We start from the raw sequence: 23367 nt of genomic DNA on the forward strand, positions 1-23367 counted from the left end.
TCTCACGCACCTTACAGAACAGAGTTGTGATGAAAAGCTAAAAGGCAAAAGCAAAATTAAATGCAGTAAACTGTGTCAATTTAATCGACATGCTATCTGTCAGGGCTGCTGATGCTACACCGTCAACCGTAGTACCATCAACAAGAAGTAACAACTCCTCACAGTCGCAGCAGGCTTCAATTTCAATATCGACAATCAAACAAAAAAAGAAATACATTGAATTATTTATTTGAGCAATCATGGTGGGTCACATGTACCACAAATGTCAGGCCAGTTTTTTTTCCCAGACAAACCCCAAAACTAGCATAGCTCACCCGTGGGAGAGATTCATAGATTTTTATTTTGAGCTTGGACTAAACTATGAAGACATTAAATCAGTGCTTTGCAGTACACACGTTTTTATATAAGTGGCAGATATCTGAAGAGAGATCTTGGTGTAAGGAGACACACTCATCGCAAGGCATACTTTGGTTGAATTCATTGACAACCAGCCGCAGTACTCTGGACTGTTTCATGGGTACCGATGAAAGTACAATAAATGCAGGACACTGACTGTTTCAGTGTGCTTACCACAGCAAGGCTATGCAGGGACATGGCTATGGGCTCAAATTGTGGTCATAAATATTTTGTACTTGTAAATCAAATGCCTATTTGTGTACTGAGTTTTGTAATCTTGTAAACCAAAATATGTGAAAATTTTATGTTTGTGTATCTACAGATTAGAATTTGTGTGTGTGTGTAAAAAAAGATTTGTTTGTAAAAAATATTTACACGACTTACAAATTATTTTGCTAAGATCTGCTTACAGATACAAAGCAAAAAACTACGTGTAAAACTGCGCTCAGGTTCCCTGGCTGTGTGTGGATTTCAACTTATAAGTACAAATACTGACCAGATTTTTCTTCCTTTCAGCTGATTGGTCAATGTCATGTCAATCACAAATGTAACTATCCAATCAGAGAACAGATACGTTTGGCTGTTGGAGGGGTGCTGCAGTCCAAGCCATAGAGAAATCTATAGGGATGATGATGTTGCAGGAGAGAGCCAGCTGGCTCAACCTGACAAACCTGTCACAGAGGGAGAAGGAGGACATTTTGGACATGCCGATTGTGCCGAACGGTGTTTTCGGGACTGCTCTGGCTTCCATGCAGCAGAAGTGTGAGACAAGAGAGAGGATGAGGCTGTCAAGCTCCCCGGAAAACGGAGCCAACGCCTCTTCCTACCACGCGACACTGCCTGTGAGCTTGTCTTCAGGCTTCTTCTTTAGAGGCTGGACGTCTCTGCTCCAAGTTTCACACCAGTGAGGCTGTGCTGCCAGCAGTTTGTCCAAGGGTGTAATCTTTGTACGAGTAGATCTTTCCAAGTTGGTCTGAGATTTCCTCCTCGCACATCTTCTATCTAGTGAAGTATGAAGTATGTTAATTTAGTTATTTCTTTCTTCCATGAAGGGAAGTGAGGGAGGACTTACCGTCTCCCTCTGTGCTCCACTGTCTTCTACCTCAGCCCACAGTGGTAACCACAGTTTATCTCCGCAGGGCGTCAGGACTCAGCCCTCCCAAACAAACAGGTGACTGCAAAACGAAACACTCTGATTTGGGCAGACTCTTAATTATTGCACATATCTCCCTTGGTGTTTTCTTTCCTTCTTTCTTTACACCGTGCTGGATTTTGTTCCACAGCCCCCGATGTTTATGCTGTAGTGAGATGTGAGAATGACAACGTCAGGACGCGGGTGTTCAGGGAGAGCGGAAACCCTGAATTCAAGCTGAGAACCATCTTCTACAGGAGATGCCCCAACACAGACATCTCTGTTGAGGTTTGGCACATCCCTGTTCCCTCTCACGCAGCACACAAACACACAGGGCTAATGGGCTTCCTGTGTATTGACAGATATACAGCAGAGGTCTGCTGTGGGACTCGACTCCAGACGGCCGAATCTGAGAGGAGTCGAAGCCTCGTGATGAATCTGTGAGTCGGACGGTCTCGTTCAGGGCTCAGGTTGCATCTATCTTGAGACGTCTTCCAGCGTGTGCCTCACAGACTTGTGACAGTCTGGCTGCTGTCTAAGGTGAAGGACCTCAAACTACCATGACCATTGTTTTAAGGGGAAAAATAATGTAACTCTAATGACACCCTTAGTAATTCGGCCTTATTTGCATTTTATGTCACTTTGACAGATTTTGATGTTTTTTAGGTAGCTTGTGGTCAGTCGTTCTGTCTTTCTCAAATATTTTAATAAAGATCAGTTTAACATATTAATCTAGACATTTCAAAATAACTTAATATTGAAATATATCTCTGAAAACAGCACATGGGAATGAATCATTCACAAACCTTTTTGGAGCCTTTTTTTTTTTTTTTTTTTAGGCCAGTGGCATGAAAACCACACTAGAGTCTAAAATTGCATTAAGTAATTGTTTTTCAAACTGGTGTATTTAAGTATTTATATCCTTCAAATTCAGAAACAATTCAATGCTTTTTTCGCTCAAAATCCTACTTAAAAAATACACTTCAAATTAAAGAAAAGGTTCTTGAATATTTAACACTCGTTATTGGGTTATATTTGTTAATTAGTTCATGAGTAGGCCTACGTTACTTTTAGTTTACAAATTAATCATACTCATTTATTTGTACAGTAGTGTATTTAGATTTTATATTAATACTCTAAGGCTGGGGAAATGATTAGAAACATACTAGAACACTGCGATAATGTAAATTTTGGTATTGATCCAATCCTGATAAATACAGGGTCAGTATCACCGATACAAATACTGATACTTTCAACCTATAAAGGGAACTTAAGGAGGGGAGAGCAGTGTGTCGGGATTGATGAGTTGAATCGTCATCAATTTGCCAAATTCTGAAAATATAACCACTAAATGACTGATTTATACTTTATGTCTGTGAATGTGATTTATACTTTCCACAATAATTAGTTAACACAGTGAAACACACCTTTCAGCTTTTCATGGATACTTAAACTGGGTTGCTTAGAGACTTGGGAGTGTCTCTAAAGCACTTTGGGTCCAGTTCTGTTGTTTCAGTGGGCTATAAATAAAATAAATGTGACAGTCCACATGACAGTAAACACAAAAACAACATTTTTCTTCATGCATGTTTGAAGTTTATTTTGCAATTCCAATAATAATAATAATAATTTATTAACGCAATTCATGGGCTAAAAAGTGAACTTCGATAATACAAACAAAACATTGATTTTATGGCACTACTATTGATCTGATACTGATACCAATGTTGGTATCCATTGATATTTTGATCAATCCGCCCACCTCTACTTCACAGTCATTTTGAAGCTTATTATTAACAATTCCCATTATTAAACCGGATGTATGTCAAAGTCTGTCACCTCTCGCCGCATTCACAATCAGCTGACCGTGTGAGCACGCCCTTTCATTTGTACGCGCGCTCCTTACAGGCGCAGGCTTGGCATCCGACTAGGTGAGGCTGTCAGAGACGCATCGAGCAGCTGGCAGGAGGTGAACTGTGAGCACAAGGTAAGAGATTTAAAAGGGAATCTTTCATTCATTTATTTATTTTAAGACAGAAAATCTTTCTCCAATCTCTGTCTTTTTGTGTTGACTTCGTGTTGTTGTGTGGAGGAGAGCTAGGAAGACGACACATGCTTTGTGTCTGTGTCCCACGCTGGCGGGGACGCTTAACTCTTTGCAAAAGTTTGCAATTATATGTGCTGTGTTGCCATGACAATTTTTTTCTGAGAGTCTTGTCTGAGGCAACAATTGAAACGGTTTGTGGCTCACCACTGCTGCCACCATCCTGTGTGTTTGTTGTTCTTCAACACATCAGAGGAACGCTCTCATGCTTCCTCTAATCCTGGTATCAGTCCTTGTGTTCTGGTATCAAACATTTGTCACAGACTGATTTAGTAGTACCCTGAAAAATACAGAGTTTGGTATCCAATCCTAGTGTATGTGCTGCTGGCAAGCTGCTGTAATCACATTGAGAAAAGTCCAAAAAAAATAGGAGTGGTTGAAGTTTATATGCTGTAGTATTCTTTGTTTTGGGTCAAAAATATTCATTGTTTTGGTACTAAAATGACCCATTTTTGGGTCAAATCATTTTAGGCCATTTCTAGATGCTGGATAAGCAGCGTGATAACCTGATGAACCTGTTAAACTGTAGATAAGAGCCCACAGGATCTCCAGACGAAGGAGGAGCTCACAGACAAAGAAACAAATTTCTTGTATTGTAATCAGAAAATGTGTTTGGACATCGTTGTCATCGCCTTTTCTGGCTGCTTAAGATCACTTTGCACACCTTCAATTTGACCGTTAAAAGAATCTGAACATTTTTTCTCTCACACTTCCAGCTCAGCTCTTTATCTTCCTCCGCAGGTGAGGAACCTCATTAGGAAAAATGGCGAGCAGTAACCTTGTGGGACGCATCCGGAACTATCCTAAACCCTCAGGACCCGCTCTAGGTAAAATGTTGCGACGTTAACATCATCAACACTGGTGTCATAGTTTCATTTCTGTAAATATCATGTGAAGAAACTGAGTTCAGCATTTGATTTTTCTTGCAGCGATTTCAAAGGTGGTAGTTTGCATCATTCCCATTGCTCAGATTGCAATTGGTGAGCTCCATACTTACTCACTTGAGTGTTCACAGGTATTCAGGTTTTCCAGGCAGCTCAGATTGTTCTTGTTTGAATCATCCTCCTTGTGCCCACCAGGGGCAAAATACCTTCATGAGTGTCCGCGTGAGCACTTCATCCCCATCTATCTGATAGTGGTGGGAGTCTTTGGCCTGATTCTATCGTTACTCTCCTGCTTGCCCTGCGCCAAGGAGTCCGAAGAAGGCACCTCCAACCCTCTGAGCAAAATCTCCATAGCCTGGAACTCCGTAACATCTGTCTTTCTCTTCTGCTGGTTTATTGCTGGTGAGTTAAAAAGTCAAGGAAGCGACCTGTTTCTGGTTGCCTGCCTGTTAAAATTGTGTAAATACAATCATGGTCATCAGACAAACCACCAGTATAAATTCACACCAAAGAGATCAAACATTAACGGCTCTCAGCACCACAAACAGAACAGGCAATGTTTACAGTGTGTTTCATGCAGCTTTTATGGCTGAATGTTTCTATTATAGACCGCATTAGTTTCAGCTGCATGAAGCTCGAAAACATGGATGTAAATTAGGCCTGTAGTCTTTAGGGTTGCGTGTCTGATTGATCGATATGCTCTCTATTCTCAATGGTTAGAAGATCAATAGCCATTATTTTTGGCAGAGGAAAAAGCAGATCACAGTCTGTATATGAATAATGGACGTAGTTAACTTAATTTCACTTCTTAAAAGTTTAGCCAAAGCAGACGTGCTTTAAACCTGCATGTGACTTCTGTGATGTGACTACTACTAAAAATACTTGTCATGGTCCAGTGCTAGTCTGTGGTTTCTTCTTGGTTCATGTTTACTAGTGTTTTGGTTTCTGTTTTGTATTACTTGTTCTTAGGTTTCGGTCCCTATGCTCATCGTGTTACTCTGTGCTCCCTCCGTTTGGTGTCCAGTCATCCCTGCCCATGTGTTTCCTCTGTACTCTGTCAGTATCGTGTCTCTGAGTTCAGTCAGTGTATTTCCTGTTTTACTTTGAAGGTCCGTGTCTGATGTCAGTGTGTTCCGTTTGCGTCCTCCCTGTCTTGTCACGTTAATTAGGTTCACTCGTGTGTGTCTCCCTCCTGTGTGTGGTTTCCTCGTTTCCCTCTGTTTATATTTAGTGTGTGTTCGTCGTCAGTCCATCGGCGTATACATGTGTTTCATTCTCAGTGTCGGCCCTGTGTAATCTATGCACTCTGTCTCCTCATGTTTCAGGTTTGTTAGTTTGCTTTCTTAATTTTCCCCAGTTCAGGTTATTTCTTAGTTATCTGCTTGCCACCCTCGCTTTTGTTTCTATAACACTCACTGTAAATAAAAGCTCCAAGCCAGTGCATTTCAGGCCCCTCTCTCATCTTCACATGACTGCCATCGCAGGTTGCGCAAAAATCTCTGAGAAAATGCTCCTCAGCTTCCTCGTTGTCTAACACTTCCCGACGGCCTTATCGCCCTCAAGTAGTAGTATTGCCTGGGTAGGGGCATCCAAACGCCTCACAAGAAGGGCAAAAGGAAGTAAACTTAGTAAAGTTACGTTAGAAAGTGATGGTGGTGTAGGACTTGGATCAAGCAATAGTGAAAGTAAAGTAATCTGTAAGGATTTAATAAGATTAAGACAAGACGTTAATTTAAAAAAGGTTATGAATTAAGAATGTTAAAGGTGATCACATTAAAGACTTAAATCTATCCATAGGCTCTCAGTGTTTTCTACACCTGTCTGTCGTAGGGCGTTAACAAACTTCAAGCAGTAAATCAGGAATCTTTCTATGTATTTTTTTTATTTTAGCACCGTGACGTATTTTAACAAGTGTGCCTATAAGCATGAAGTTATACCAGGTTGAGCCACTACGTAGCATTATATGGCTGTTTTTATGTATTACTACACACTAAACCCCTGAGAAGTACCCTACAATGTCTGAACTCAGTGAGGCTTCGAGTGCTGCTGTGCACATCCTGTCAGCTGTCAGGCCTCCAAACACTAAAGTCTAGCTTATGTGCAGAGAGATCAAGCAATTATTATTCATTCTTCATTTCATTTCATATATTTTTTTTATTTATTTTTTTTAGGTAATGTATGGATCTACTCTATTTATCAGCCCAACTACATTAAAAACACAACAGATGTGAGCTCCTACTGCAACAAGACCCTTTACCTGTTTGCCTTCTGGACCACCACTTTGGTTTACATCCTGGTTGGTTTGTTTTTCTTGTGCGGCTCCTTGGTCCTGATGTGCTCCTGCCTGTGTTGCCATGCCAATCTCAACGACGACGTTGTGTAACGACTTTTGGAAGCAATGAAGGGACGGGACGCTGCTGATGCAAATATGTTGGAAATGCGTTCTAAAAAAATGGCAGGATAAGTGTGTGATGTGGCCGTGCATCTTGTGTTGAAAGATGCAACCCTTTCAGTAGATTCTCAATTAAAAATTCTACTGTTTTCTCCTTGATGAGCATTTTCCATACCTCTGCAGCAGCTACTGTTTACAGGAATTTTATTCTGAAAATTAAGAACCTACACAGGTGTTTAAGAATTTGTATGAGAGCTGATTCCAACAGCAAAAATATGTTTTACTTTCCTATTTGTTTCCATGTTTGTCCCAGGAAAACACGTCTACATTATAAATGTGAGGAAGGTTTTTCTCACAAGTATCTCAGCTCGTCATTAAACTCTTTTAGTGACGCTACAGATAAATATCAGCCACCGACATCGTTTACTGCCATCCTATTTGCCGATAAACGCCCAGCATCGGTCAGTGTCAGTATTCAGCTGATATATCTGTGAATCTGTGGATGTGCTGTTACATGATGAGCCATAAATTCGGGTTATTAAGTGTACATGATGAAATGGTATCATTTGGTAATGGTATCAATCAGGGAATAAACAAATACTAAAAAAAATCCTGTGTAATGCAGTTTTTCATACTTTACAATTCTGTAAAGTGTAGGTTTGTTTTCTGTGGAAACCAACACTTCTCTGTATTTCACTGTTCAAAATGTAATCACATCATTAAAGTCTGTCAGAGGTTTATCACTGTAAGTTATGGATCTTGAGATTTGAAATAAAAGACCTGCGACATTTTGTCATGTCAGGAATAAAAATGAAAGACAAGAGTGGGAAGTTTTGTGTGTCTAATTGATTTTATCTGAAAAGCAGAAATTCTGGACCTACATGCTAAACGGTAGTTATCTGTGCAACAAAAGCATTAGACCCAATCACACAATGGACAGTAAAGTTATTTTTAGTGTATCTGATGTTTAAAATTTGCAATCGGGCACTGTCTCAATATCGAAGCTTATTTATTCAAATGTCTGTTTCTGTGCAAGACGACTATGGTTAAGAATTGAAGTATACACCTCTATACACCACTCTGTGTTAAATTATTAGTTATTACTTCTCCTGCTTGGCTCACTTCCACAGCCTGTGTTTGTCCAGTCTTTCTCCCCTGAACCCAGCCGGTCACAGCAGATGGCCGCCCCTCCCTGAGCCTGGTTTTGTTGGAGGTTTCTTCCTGTTAAAGGGGAGTTTTTCCTTCCTACTGTCGCCAAAGCACTTGCTCATAGTGGGTCAATTCTTTTATCTTTGTACTATTGTTGGGTCTTTACCTCACAATATAAAGCGCTTGTGATTTGGCGCTACATAAATAAAATTGAATTGAAAAGGGTTAGTGTCTGTGAATAGTCAGTTGCCATTGAAAACTGACTAATCTGGACCATTGAAACCACTGAATAACAGCCTGTTATATATCATGATTAAAAAAATCTAATGAATGATGATAAACTAACCATTTATCTGCCTAGCCAGTTTAGGGAAAGTAATAAAGTTAAGTGCTTTACAATCATACTCGTTCAAACCCTTTTAAACAGGTTGGTTCATATTCAGTGCAGTTCTGTTTGGTATGTAGAATACACCTTTCATTATGGGAAAACCTTTAAATTGCCCATGTTGTTGGTGTCACAAAAGAGAAACAGTGGAGACTGTGATGATTTCACGCAGGAAACACCAAAAAAGGATAGAGGCTTGCAAAGTGAAGGCTGGTGTGGCAGTTTTAGCAATTTATTTATGAGTGGGGGCTCAGTGGAGAGGAGAAAACTGTTATTTAGGTTTTTTTCTATAAAATAAATCAGAGAAAACTGTGATAGACTAATGAAATATTAGCAGTAATGCATTGTAAACAGATGCCAACTGCAGTTAAACCCCAGAGGAAGTGCTTGCAAATACGTGGCTTCCTGAGGACACAACTTTCTGTTTCATCACTGATCCTCCAGCATTTTTGTTTTGGTGGCGCAGGCTTCTTCCTTGGTACATCTTCACATCTTTTTTCAGTGCACTTCCAGGTAAACACGTTTCCTTATAAAGAGAATGAAGGTATAACAATTTTTATGCTACTTTTGTACTTGTGCGTACTTTTAATGCCAGTTAAGACATGCTTATCAGTACATGACGCTCAGTCTTGTGTCATATCGTCCCACTGGTGGATTTGTTCGGTGTTTCATAATCGATCCTGTATTGTACTCTTTTTATTTGTATTTATGTTTAATAGGCTATTTGCAATAAGTACTGTCCATTAATTCTCTTCACCTTATCCAATCCAGAGGGGCTGGAGCCTGCATTAACTAAATGTTACTTTTAAAAAAAGAAAAGAACCAAAATGTTCAAATAAATTTGTTGTTTGTTTTGTGGTAGACTTCAAATGGGAGGAGCCACTTTATCAGTGTCCTTCAAAGGAAATTTTTAAAAAAGTTTTTTATGTTGTTGGTGGTTACTAACATTTACATACACAAAAGAGCCAGAAAAGATAAACTGGGTGTTTTACACAGCAGAAAGGTAATGCCTGATTTTATTTTCTGTTGGGGGGGGGGGGGGGGGGGGGTTAGGTGGTTGCTCATTATGCAAGACTGTATGGATAGTAAACACTTCTCTTCTCTGATCTTTTCATTTTCCTGACAAATAAAAACAACTGGACTATCCGGATCTGGATCTGTGCTGGTGAAAGTTGACACAATGGCAAAACAAACAGGATCAACAGGTAAGAGAGTGCTGTGCAGCACATCTGCAGCTGTTGAGCCGTTTCATTTGTGATTTTAAAAATCTTTTCTGTCTCCCTTCAGTTTGCATCTCATTGATTTTATTCGTCACAGTCTTTGCTCAAGGGATAGTTGGTAAGTGAAAGAAGCAGCACATTCAGACTGAATTTATCTGAATATATATTACCAGTGCATGTAGCATATGTTATTTTTATGTCATATTTTAATGATATTATTAACAGATCAGTTGCTTCACATGCAGAGCTAACAGAGCCAGACAACAGAAAGTGGCGTGAATAAGTGTAAGAATACCATAGCTTCCCTTTATGCTCCTGCACTTTAACTAATGATGGTGCTGAAGGTGTCTTTGTCCTCTGCAGCCTGAATTCCAAACAAATTAGATACATAACATCTGAGACTACCTCTCAGCATCAGTGAGACGTCCCACACATATTGATTGTTTGCTCCACACTTTGTTTGTTAGGATCTGATCGCTCAAGAAAGCAGAAGTTGTAAAAGCTTAACAGTTGAATTAAGAAAACTGCGACTCCATGAGCGAGCCCTTCACTGTGTCCCCAACAATACACCAGACCAGTGTAGACTAGATCAAATAAACAGTTCCTGAGAAAAGCCAGAGGTTTATAATAAGATAGTCATCAAACAGGTGACGTGCAAGCAGTTCTGGTGATACTTTGTCTTTGTGCCTAAAAGGTTGGATTTTCTACAACGACTGTCCAGGAATTCCCTTCATCCCTGTTTATCTTTGTGGACCCTTCTTTGCCTTCTTTGCATTGCGGATGTACGGGTCATGCAACCTGCTTTGTTGGTCAGTGACCACCACCTTCTTCTTTTGCTGGTACATTGCTGGTAAGCTTTAAGGGTTTTATTCAATTTCTAACCACAGCAGGCAGCTCTTGAAAAATAAGATGAAGCCTGCACAACAGAAAATACCAGATTAAGCAAGCAACAAGTATGACAGAGAAAGGAAACAGAAAGCAAAACTAGAATTATTCAAGTAAGCAAGTGATAAGTTCAGTTTCAGAGTCTTGGCTTTAGATGGCAGCAGTGAGTGTGGAGATCCTCAATTTTATATAATATAACCATTTTTGGTGCACAGCACTCACCAGCTGTTCAATCCTAAACCTAAACCTGACCAGTTTACTCTGGAAATGGACATTTTTAACATCAAGGAGACTTTAACTTGGCAAAAAAAAGGATTAATTAAGCAAAAATATCATACTAATTCAAGTACTGATGGGATTAAAGGAGGAGCTTAAATTGCTTGTTTACAGCTGTGGATGAAGATAAGAAAAATAGAAAAAATGAAAGCTAAAAATGATTGGCTTCATCGCAAAGCTTGTGTTTGGTCTCCTCTCAAGTGCCCAAAGAATAGAAATATATGACACATTGTATTTTTTCAATTATTTATTTGATTATTTCTTTAATTGATATTCCACCAAAGTCATTCATTTTCTGAGATTTCTCTCATATTTCTGCAGGTAATGCAGTGATCTACAGCAATTATGAACCAGACTACAGCTACTGCAACAAGACACTCTACCTTTTTGCGTTTTGGAGCAACAATCTGACAAACGTCTTATTATTAATGCTTCTCTGTTGTTGGCTTGGTGAAGAAGGGGCTGATAATAGTATTGCTGTTCACGTATAAATACACACAGAACATCAAAATCAGTGTGTATGCTGTCTAATGAGTGTTTTCATGGGATATGTGTATTTAAAGCATATCATCAAATGCATAATACAGCAGCACTGACATTATAATTGACGTGTAAAATGCAGGATTTAACATGTTTATGTTTTTGTAAAAATGCTTTTGATATTAGCATGAACTTGAGCTTTTGATTCATTATTACAAATAATATTTTCAGCACTTGATTACATGTGCACATAAAACAGGTTGGTTGATGCTTTTCTGCCTCACTGAGCCACTGGCAGCTCAGTTATTACAAACTCGAGATTCTCAAAGGTCCAAAACGTATAAAGCTGAAATGCAATGAAACGTGGCAAAAAAAACACCAGGGAGAATATTTATTTCATAGAATGTTGCAGCTGAAAAAAGTTTATTCTTCAGTGGAATTGTTAGTTAACTCCAGTGCTGTGCAAAAGTCTTTAGCCGCCCCTCATTTCGGATTATTTTGATCAGAAAATAGGAGGTGCAGAGTTTTTTTTAAACCTGAGAAAAGACATTCATGGAAATACAGTGTACACTGAAAGGAACAGATCCAAGGAAGGAACAGTGGTGAACCAGCGACAGGGTCATGGGCGGCCAAGGCTTACTGATGCATTTGAGGAGTGAGAGCTGGCCTGTGTGATGCGATGCAGCAGTCGAGCTACTGTAGCTCGAAAAACAGCAGAAAAAGTTAATGGTGGTTCTGATAGTTTGTTGCACATGGGGCTTCATAATCGTAGATCAGTCACAACAGTCACGTGAGCATCAGAGCTGGACCACAGAGCAAGGAAGAAGGTGGCCTGAGCTAATGAATTGTGTTTTCTTTTACATCACGGGCCAGGTGCATGTGGGGAACACCTGGCACCAATGTGCACCATGAGAAGAAGGCTAGCCATCAGAGGCAGTGTGCTGTTTATAGGAAATGTCTTGTTGGGAAACCTTGGGTCCTGTCATCCATGTGGATGTTACTTTAACAAGTACCACCCAATCACTATTGCAGGTCATGTAGACGCTGTCATGGAGACAGTCTCTTTCACTTCCTTCAGGATATAGCACCCTAACACAATGCAAAAATGGTTCAGGGTTGGTTTAAGGTGTGGACTCTTAATTCCCTCGATCTCAGTCACATCTGAAGACATATTGCACAAAAAAAAAAGAAGAAAAAACTTAAAAAAACTAAAAATAAAAAAAAAAGACCAACAAAAAAACAACAACAAGATAATCTGGCTGTTTGGAAGCAAAATATAGATAAATGAGGGGGGTCTCAAGACTTTTACTTAGTGCTTTATTAACAACAGAAGTATAGGATTATTGCAGAGATAGTACTTGTATTTAGCCTGTTAATAACAAATAATAACAAATATTCAATAAAAGCACCACATATCCTTATTAGGCCCAGTTTTCTTCCTTCTATATGTTAATGATTTTATTTACTCCTCTAGTATTTTATATAAAGTAATGTTTGCTAATAATACAAATCTGTTTTGTCTCATGAAAACTAGATAATCTCCAACATATTATACATTTAATATGTTATTGTTTGCAAAAATGTAAAAAAAATTCAAAAGTTCCTGTATTTAACTCAAACAGAAACTAGAAAAATGTTGACAATGTATGTATCCAGATAAATAGTAGTGTTATCAAGAGGATAAAATTTGCAATATTTTGGAAGGTTTGATGACTTTGTGACTTCCAAGAGGCAAATTGATGGTTTTATAAAAAAGTTTCGAAGTATGTTGGTTTATTTTTTAAAATTGAGAAATTGTCCTGAATGTGAATTGTTGTGATAATTACATGGTGTAATATGTGTCCTACTTATTTTAGGAGATTGCAGACGTTACAGAAAGAGTTATATTTAGCTGTATCATGATCCAAGGTAGACGCTCCCCCTAATCCTCTTCTGAAGTTGTTTAAATATAACATCCTTCATAATGCCCGTGTAATGCATAATGTTGTTGTTTTTTTACGTGTCACTCTCCAGATGTCACTGGATTTGTGTTATCTTTAAGGTATTCTTAAGATGTTTGATTTAGGTTAGTTGATGATGTCTTTTGGGAATTATATATATATATGTATGTATTTCATATATAGTCCACATTCACAAATTATTCACAAATCATTATTTCAAAAATAACTGTGTCATATTCATTATCATGTTTGAATTTGTATTTTCGTTGATTTGTTTTCTCTATATTATTGCAGGGTCTTTATAATATAAAGCTCTTTCAGGTGACTTTCCTGATTTAGAAATATATATATTAAAATGAATTGAATTCAATTGAATTTAATGTGATATCACTTTATTTGTAACAACCCCAGTCAGACAATGGCTAAGCTTTCTGACATTTTTGCATGTTTTTTATTTATGTTTATGTTTATGTTTATCAGGATGTACATAACAAATTTAGACACCTCATCGTTAAATAAACTTAATTTTACTGCATTTAAAACATCAAAACACTCATCTTGTTTTTGTTCAATCTTATTAAAACATAAAAACTTTAAGTTACAGTTACACCACCTGACTTTCAGTCATGAGAGTGAGTTAGAAAACACTCATAAGGAAGTGCACCAAAATTCGCATTATGTCAAAAAGTACAAATGGCAAAAACAGCTTACCGCTCCTTCAAAATGGAAGAAGCATAATTATTAATAATAGTTGTCACAACTGTGTTTACCCTGCACTCCCATAGTGGCTGCTGTCGTAAAAAATCAGCCTGCTAAAAATCAATCTACTCGCCCCTCGTCCTCTTGGGGGCGCTCTCAGCTCGTGGGCTCACCTCCTCATAGAGTTCACCAGTCACTTTGTAGGAAGTGTAAAGTCCTTCAGTGGACATTAGAGCCGTCTGTTAGTGTGCAAACTGCACAGGTAAAATGTATAAAATGAAAAGGTGAACATGGTGTTAATTTGCAGCTGTAGGGGAGACCGGGGATAGTTGTAACGTGAGTCAGTTGTAACACTTCCAATTTCTCCAATCAGGGCTAAGTTTCAAATGATGTGACTCATCCTGTACATGCCCAATTCAGTTCTGCTATCACATGTGAAAAATCAGCACATTTTGTCAAACACAGACAATTTAACACGAAAAAAAAGTCATTTGTATGCCAAAAAGTAAGTTTTTCTACTTTATTTCAATTTCTAATAGCATTATCTGCTTTGCAGTTAAACTCATCAAACTTAAATTATGTTATTTGTATGTCTATGGGGATATATTCTGTGTAGGTCTTTAGTGCTAATGTTTTAGCCGTTGGCTGTAATCTTAGCTAGTTCACGGCTATAGGAGTCTGGGTCAGTTGTAACAGCAACAGTCTGGGTTAGTTGTAACAATAATGCAGATGTTACAACTTACCACACTATTACTTTAACTTATATTAAACAAGTTGGAGCAAAGATATCAGCAGAGAGAGGTTCACTGGTCACCTTTGTATATGTGGTTAATGCCATTGGCAACACAATTCCTCCACTGTTTGTGTTCCCACACATACATTATGCAGACCACTGTGTCAGAGATGGACCAGTAGGAAGTATTGGTAGTGGAAATAAATCAGGATGGGTGCAAGAAAAAGATTTCCTCATCTTTCTGAAGCACTTTGCAAACCACACCAAGGTAAGCCATGATAAAAAGTAATGGAATTGCGATGCTGGTGCACAACTACATTTTTTCAGCTTCATTGTTATGTTCAAAAGTTGGTGCAAGAGTTGTAGGTTATAATGCCCACTGAGCCAATGAGGCCAAACTCAAGGAAGACCAACCAAAATTAATGAAATATTCAGTTGCAGAAAATTCCATAATTTGTCTTTTTTTGGGGGGGTTGGAATATGTTCAAAAGCTAGATTTCTGCATTCTGTCACACACACATAGCTACATACATGGCTCTAAGTGCATTCATGTGTTGAATAAACAAAGATTACATGTTAATGTTTTGTCAGTACCCTTATTTCATTGTGTTACATTTCACCCCAGGACATGTTACAACTAACCCAGACTATGGGGTTAATTGTAACATTTCACTCTTTGTGTTTGAGACCATACCATGCAATGGGTAATTGTGCTGCAGAGAAAATAGCTGCACTGTTTAATAGCAGAGACATGTAAATACTTTGCATTACATTTTGAATCCACTACCTTAAAAGAGCTCCAAGCTACAGACAGAAATGTCAAAAATGTTACAACTATCCCCGGTCTCCCCTACCTGACTGATTGAAGCTTTCACCTCAGGAACCACAGCGAGGCGTAGCAGGTAAAACAGCTATAAGGATGAAGGTGTTTGACAGGTATGCAAAAAATCAAAACAAAAAAGAAAATAAAGAACATTCATTGATCTGTGAAAGTGAGAGTGAGGAAGAAAAACAAAAGCTGTGTTTAGTTCAGCTACACACTGATAATCCCACTTTGACTCAGCTAAAATCAAGTCCTTTAAGTCATAAACCACTTCAAGAACCTGTTTGAAGCTCAGATCATCTCTAATTGGTTTGTTGAACATTACACGTACTTCACTCGGGCAGCTCTGAAGGCTGGTAATAGCAAGATACAACTGCTGAAGCAGCCAGAGGGTCTTTGTGCTGTTCTGGTAGATGTGCCGATCTGCTTCTCCTACATGATTTGGTCCGTTGGCTTATATTTTATTGTAAATTTCCACATGTAGCTTTTGCAATGAACCAAACATAACAAACCTGTAAAATGTCAGATGCTGAAGTTTAAATATTAAGGACAGGTTTTGTTTTTTTTCCACAGACATGTAGTGACAAATGCAAGAATCACAATAGAATGTAACAGAATAAAGTCTGCACACATATACTCTTGAGCGATATCCTATTCTTAATATATTTCATTTAATATGATGTCAGCCCACTCTTTTCCTTTTATAACAAAACCCCGGCACCCTGGAGCTGTGACATCAACTCTGGATGGGTTAGTTTTAGATAGTTAAGCTAGTGCTTCACGCTCAGAGCATCTTTATATTTCTATTACTGTACAGACAGTCGGAAACCTCTCAGGATGATGCTGGCTAAGCCGACACCATTTCAGTTTTGTTAGCTAATGAGTGAAATGCGACGGTAAACGATTAAACAGGAGTAGCTGTCTACCACTTTGTTTGTTTGTTTGTTTTTCTCACCTTAACATTAGCTTTTATTCTGAATACTAAACCTCTTCCACCCAACTTAAGGTAGTTAATCTGCGGGTCGACATTCAGTTAAACAGTTTATTTGGCATTGAACGCTACACCTTCTGACAAACTATGATATGCAACCAAATTTGCGGTTTCATAAAAATGAAAGACAAGAGTGGGAAGCTTTGTGTGTCTAATTGATTTTATCTGAAAAGCAGAAATTCTGGACCTACATGCTAAACGGTAGTTATCTGTGCAACAAAAGCATTAGACCCAATCACACAATGGACAGTAAAGTTATTTTTAGTGTATCTGATGTTTAAAATTTGCAATCGGGCACTGTCTCAATATCGAAGCTTATTTATTCAAATGTCTGTTTCTGTGCAAGACGACTATGGTTAAGAATTGAAGTATACACCTCTATACACCACTCTGTGTTAAATTATTAGTTATTACTTCTCCTGCTTGGCTCACTTCCACAGCCTGTGTTTGTCCAGTCTTTCTCCCCTGAACCCAGCCGGTCACAGCAGATGGCCGCACCTCCCTGAGCCTGGTTTTGTTGGAGGTTTCTTCCTGTTAAAGGGGAGTTTTTCCTTCCTACTGTCGCCAAAGCACTTGCTCATAGTGGGTCAATTGTTTTATCTTTGTACTATTGGGGGGTCTTTACCTCACAATATAAAGCGCTTGTGATTTGGCGCTACATAAATAAAATTGAATTGAAAAGGGTTAGTGTCTGTGAATAGTCAGTTGCCATTGAAAACTGACTAATCTGGACCATTGAAACCACTGAATAACAGCCTGTTATATATCATGATTAAAAAAATCTAATGAATGATGATAAACTAACCATTTATCTGCCTAGCCAGTTTAGGGAAAGTAATAAAGTGTTTTACAATCATACTCGTTCAAACCCTTTTAAACAGGTTGGTTCATATTCAGTGCAGTTCTGTTTGGTATGTAGAATACACCTTTCATTATGGGAAAACCTTTAAATTGCCCATGTTGTTGGTGTCACAAAAGAGAAACAGTGGAGACTGTGATGATTTCACGCAGGAAACACCAAAAAAGGATAGAGGCTTGCAAAGTGAAGGCTGGTGTGGCAGTTTTAGCAATTTATTTATGAGTGGGGGCTCAGTGGAGAGGAGGAAACTGTTATTTAGGATTTTTTTGTAAAATAAATCAGAGAAAACTGTGATAGACTAATGAAATATTAGCAGTAATGCATTGTAAACAGATGCCAACTGCAGTTAAACCCCAGAGGAAGTGCTTGCAAATACGTGGCTTCCTGAGGACACAACTTTCTGTTTCATCACTGATCCTCCAGCATTGTTGTTTTGGTGGCGCAGGCTTCTTCCTTGGTACATCTTCACATCTTTTTTCAGTGCACTTCCAGGTAAACACGTTTCCTTATAAAGAGAATGAAGGTATAACAATTTTTATGCTACTTGTACTTGTGCGTACTTTTAATGCCAGTTTTTAACATCTCTACATGCTTATCAGTACATGACGCTCAGTCTTGTGTGTCATATCGTCCCACTGGTGGATTTGTTGAGTGCTTCATGACGCATCCTGTATTGTACTCTTTTATACTTGCATTTATGTTTAATAGGCAATAACTTCTGTCCATTAATTCTCTTCTTCTTATCCAATCCAGGGGGGCTGGATCCTGCATAAATGTTACTTTTAAAAAAAAGAAAAGAACAAAAATGTTCAAACAAATTTGTTGTTTGTTTTGTGGTAGAAGTCCTGCCAGTACAAATGGGAGGAGCCACTTCATCATTGTCCTTTATGGGATTTTTTTTTTTATGTTTTTTGTGACACATACTAACATTTACATAAACTGAGTGTCTTACACGGCAGAAAGGTAACGCCTGATTTTATTTTCTGTTGTTTTCAGACTGATCTTTTCATTTTCCTGACAAATAAAAACAACTGGACTATCTGGATCTCTGCTGGTGAAAGTTGACACAATGGCAAAACAAACAGCATCAACAGGTAAGAGAGTGCTGTGCAGCACATCTGCAGCTGTTGAGCCGTTTCATTTGTGATTTTAAAAATCTTTTCTGTCTCCCTTCAGTTTGCTTCTTATTGATTTTATTCGTCACAGTCTTTGCTCAAGGGATAGTTGGTAAGTGAAAGAAGCAGCACATTCAGACTGAATTTATATGAATATATATTACCAGTGCATGTAGCATATGTTATTTTTATGATATTATTAACAGATCAGTTGCTTCACATGCAGTTGCCAGAGTTAACAGAGCCAGACAATAGAAAATGGCGTGAATATGTGTAAGAATACCATAGCTTCCCTTTATGCTCCTGCACTTTAACTAATGATGGTGCTGAAGGTGTCTTTGTCCTCTGCAGCCTGAATTCCAAACAAATTAGATACATAACATCTGAGACTACCTCTCAGCATCAGTGAGACGTCCCACACATATTGATTGTTTGCTCCACACTTTGTTTGTTAGGATCTGATCGCTCAAGAAAGCAGAAGTTGTTAAAGCTTAACAGTTGAATTAAGAAAACTGCGACTCCATGAGCGAGCCCTTCACTGTGTCCCCAACAATACACCAGACCAGTGTAGACTAGATCAAATAAACAGTTCATGAGAAAAGCCAGAGGTTTATAATAAGATAGTCATCAAACAGGCAAGCAGTTCTGGTGATACTTTGTCTTTGTGCCTAAAAGGTTGGAAGTACTTCCAAGACTGTCCAGGAATTCCCTTCATCCCTATTTATCTTTGTGGACCCATCTTTGCCTTCTTTGCATTCTGCATATGTCGGTCATGTAACGAGCTTTGTTTGTTCGTGACCACCCTCGTCTTCTTTTGCTGGTACATTGCTGGTAAGATTTAAGGGTTTTACTCAATTTCTAACCACAGCAGGCAGCTCTTGAAAAAAACATGAAGCCTGCACAGCAGAAAATACCAGATTAAGCAAGCAACAAGTATGACAGAGAAAGAAAACAGAAAGCAAAACTATAAGCATAGTTAATATAGGAATTATTCAAATAACCAAGTGATATGTTCAGTTTCAGAGTCTTGGATTTATACGGCATTAGTGAGTGTGGAGATCTTCAATTTTATATAATAAAATTGAATTTTATAAAATTTATATAAAAAAAACCATTTTTGGTGCACAGCACTCACCAGCTGTTCAATCCTAAACCTAAACCTGACCAGTTTACTCTGGAAATGGACATTTTTAACATCAAGGAGACTTTAACTTGGCAAAAAAAAGGACTAATTAACCAAAAATATAATACTAATTCAAGTACTGATGGGTTTAAGGAGGAGCTTAAATTGCTTGTTTACAGCTGTGGATGAAGTTAGGTGCTGCACCGAAAAAAAATAGATAAGAAAAATAGAAATAATGAAAGCTAAAAACGACTGGATTCATCGCTGAGCTTGTGTTTGTTTTCCTCTCAAGTGCCCGAAGGATAGAAATATATAACACATTCTATTCAATTGTTTCTTTAATTGATATTGCACCAAAATCATTCATTTTCTGAGATCTCTCTCATATTTCTGCAGGTAGTGCAGTGATCTACAGCAATTATGAACAACTACAGACTACAGACTACAGATACTGCAATAAGACGCTCTACCTTTTTGCATTTTCGAGCACCATTCTGATCACCATCTTATTATTTTTTTGTTGTTGTTGCCGTTGTAAAGAAGAAGCAGATGAGGTTGTTGATGTTCAAGTATAAATACACACAGAACATCAAAATCAGTGTGTATGCTGTCTAATGAGTGTTTTTATGGGATATGTGTATTTAAAGCATATCATCAAATGCACAATACAGCAGCACTGACATTATAATTGACGTGTAAAATGCAGGATTTAACATGTTTATGTTTTTGTAAAAATGCTTTTGATATTAGCATGAATTTGAGCTTTTCATTCATTATTACAAATAATATTTTCAGCACTTGATTACATGTGCACATAAAACAGGTTGGTTGATGCTTTTCTGCCTCACTGAGCCACTGGTAGCTCAGTTATTACAAACTCGAGATTCTCAAAGGTCCAAAACGTATAAAGCTGAAATGCAATGAAACGTGGCAAAAAACAAAACACCAGGGAGAATATTTATTTCATAGAATGCTGCAGCTGAAAAAAGTTTATTCTTCAGTGGAATTGTTAGTTAACTCCAGTGCTGTGCAAAAGTCTTTAGCCACCCCTCATTTTGGCTCATTTTGTTCAGAAAATAGGAGGTGCAGAGTTTTTTTTAAACCTGAGAAAAGACATTCATGGAAATACAGTGTACACTGAAAGGAACAGATCCAAGGAAGGAACAGTGGTGAACCAGCGACAGGGTCATGGGCGGCCAAGGCTAATTGATGCATTTGAGGAGTGAGAGCTGGCCTGTGTGATGCGATGCAGCAGTCGAGCTACTGTAGCTTGAAAAACAGCAGAAAAAGTTAATGGTGGTTCTGATAGTTTGTTGCACATGGGGCTTCATAATCGTAGATCAGTCACAACAGTCACGTGAGCATCAGAGCTGGACCACAGAGCAAGGAAGAAGGTGGCCTGAGCTAATGAATTGTGTTTTCTTTTACATCACGGGCCAGGTGCATGTGGGGAACACCTGGCACCAATGTGCACCATGAGAAGAAGGCTAGCCATCAGAGGCAGTGTGCTGTTTATAGGAAATGTCTTGTTGGGAAACCTTGGGTCCTGTCATCCATGTGGATGTTACTTTAACAAGTACCACCCAATCACTATTGCAGGTCATGTAGACGCTGTCATGGAGACAGTCTCTTTCACTTCCTTCAGGATATAGCACCCTAACACAATGCAAAAATGGTTCAGGGTTGGTTTAAGGTGTGGACTCTTAATTCCCTCGATCTCAGTCACATCTGAAGACATATTGCACAAAAAAACTTAAAAAAAACTTTAAAAAAAAAACTAAAAAAAAAAAAAGAAAAACACCAACAAAAAAACAACAACAAGATAATCTGGCTGTTTGGAAGCAAAATATAGATAAATGAGGGGGGTCTCAAGACTTTTACTTAGTGCTTTATTAACAACAGAAGTATAGGATTATTGCAGAGATAGTACCTGTATTTAGCCTGTTAATAACAAATATTCAATAAAAGCACCACATATCTATATTAGGCCCAGTTTTCTTCCTTCTATATGTTAATGATTTTATTTACTCCTCTAGTATTTTATATAAAGTAATGTTTGCTAATAATACAAATCTGTTTTGTCTCATGAAAACTAGATAATCTCCAACATATTATACATTTAATATGTTATTGTTTGCAAAGGTTTTTAAACAATTTAAAAAGTACCTGTATTTAACTCAAACAGAAACTAGGAAAATGTTGACAATGTATGTATCCAGATAAATAGTAGTGTTATCAAGAGGGTAAAATTTGCAATATTTTGGAAGGTTTGATGACTTTGTGACTTCCAAGAGGCAAATTGATGGTTTTATAAAAAAGTTTCGAAATATGTTGACTTATTTTTTAAAATTGAGAAATTGTCCTGAATGTGAATTATTGTGATAATAACATGGTGTAATATGTGTCCTACTTATTTTAGGAGATTGCAGACGTTACAGAAAGAGTTATATTTAGCTGTATCATGGTCCAAGGTAGACGCTCCCCCTAATCCTCTTCTTCATTATAGACTTCTGAAGTTGTTTAAATATAACATCCTTCATAATGCCCGTGTAATGCATAATGTTGTTGTTTTTTTACGTGTCACTCTCCAGATGTCACTGGATTCGTGTTATCTTTAAGGTATTCTTAGGATGTTTGACTGATTTAGGGTAGTATGATGATGTCTTTTGGGAATTATATATATATATGTATGTATTTCATATATAGTCCACATTCACAAAATATTATTTCACAAAGAACTGCATCATATTCATGATCATGTTTGAATTTGTATTGTAGTCGATTTGTGAATAAATTGAATTGACAGTGTTACATTTCCTGTTTGTTCTTTATGTGAAATAATTTCTTCATCGCTCATGTTTGAATCTTAGTTTCACTTCTTCCAAGTGGAGCAAAAACAGACTGCAGTTATATTCAAACTCCACTAGATGCTCCCCTAATGCCTTTACATCCCATGATATTAATGCCTTTGCAAGAATCTGTAATTCAGCAATATTTTCTTACCTGAATTTGTTCATAATCTACAAACAACTTTTCAACTGTCTCTGACCACATGCGCACAATATAATGAAATCCAGTCTGTCTTAAATGTAAACACCTGAAAACGTTTTTACATCGTCTGTCAGTGTAACAACAATCATAATATAATAAATATTTTTATTTTTTTTTTCCAGTTACCCAGATATAAAACAAAGTCAGGGAACCCAGAGGGGGTCATCTGATTGTTGGGGTTTTCCCTGTATTATTGTAGCTCTTTCAGGTGACTTTTGTGATTTAGCTCTATATTAACTGAAATGAAATGAACTGAATTGAATGTGTGATGTCACTTTATTTGTAACGACCTCAGCCAGACAATGGCTAAGCTTTCTGACATTTTCGCATGTTTTTTATTTATGTTCAGCCTTAAGACTCCATAGGAAACATCTTCTTCTTCCTTTTCTTTAATAATATTATTATTCATCTACAGGACAGATGAATAGAAAATTATGCTCTAATACAAAAAATATATATAATCAACAACTGTTAAGTGCATTATTTCAAAAATGTATACACTTTGACACGCGCGCACACACAACAAAAGAAGTCCAGCGTTGTCAAGATGTACATAACGAATTTAGACACCTCATCGTTAAATAAACTTAATTTTACTGCATTTAAAACATCAAAACACTCATCTCCTTGTTTTTGTTCAATCTTATTAAAGCATAAAAACTTTAAGTTACAGTTACATTGTAACTGACTTTCAGTCAAGAGAGTGAGTTAGAAAACACTCATAAGGAAG

The 23367-nt window shown here is 37.8% G+C and overlaps 1 protein-coding gene and 2 long non-coding RNA genes across 3 annotated transcripts; all 3 read left to right on the forward strand.

Moving 5' to 3' along the window:
• Positions 1 to 3452: 3452 nt before the first annotated feature.
• On the forward strand, positions 3453 to 6985 carry LOC134619096 (transmembrane protein 272-like). Its single transcript, XM_063464837.1, has 5 exons — positions 3453 to 3515; positions 4374 to 4459; positions 4562 to 4612; positions 4712 to 4918; positions 6688 to 6985. The coding sequence occupies exons 2-5, from the start codon at positions 4396 to 4398 to the stop codon at positions 6897 to 6899; spliced, it is 534 nt and encodes a 177-aa protein (XP_063320907.1). The 5' UTR covers positions 3453 to 3515; positions 4374 to 4395; the 3' UTR covers positions 6900 to 6985.
• Positions 6986 to 8872: 1887 nt separating this feature from the next.
• LOC134624006 (uncharacterized) lies at positions 8873 to 11267 on the forward strand. The gene is made up of 5 exons (XR_010573571.1): positions 8873 to 8955; positions 9615 to 9647; positions 9730 to 9780; positions 10357 to 10512; positions 11145 to 11267. It is a non-coding gene; the product is annotated as an uncharacterized LOC134624006 (long non-coding RNA).
• A 6507-nt stretch (positions 11268 to 17774) lies between these two features.
• Positions 17775 to 20079, forward strand: LOC135932571 (uncharacterized). The gene is made up of 5 exons (XR_010573572.1): positions 17775 to 17840; positions 18345 to 18442; positions 18525 to 18575; positions 19139 to 19294; positions 19983 to 20079. It is a non-coding gene; the product is annotated as an uncharacterized LOC135932571 (long non-coding RNA).
• The last annotated feature ends 3288 nt before the right edge of the window (positions 20080 to 23367 follow it).

The sequence above is a fragment of the Pelmatolapia mariae genome, linkage group LG3_W, assembly GCF_036321145.2.
Source record: "Pelmatolapia mariae isolate MD_Pm_ZW linkage group LG3_W, Pm_UMD_F_2, whole genome shotgun sequence".
Lineage (NCBI taxonomy): Eukaryota > Metazoa > Chordata > Actinopteri > Cichliformes > Cichlidae > Pelmatolapia > Pelmatolapia mariae.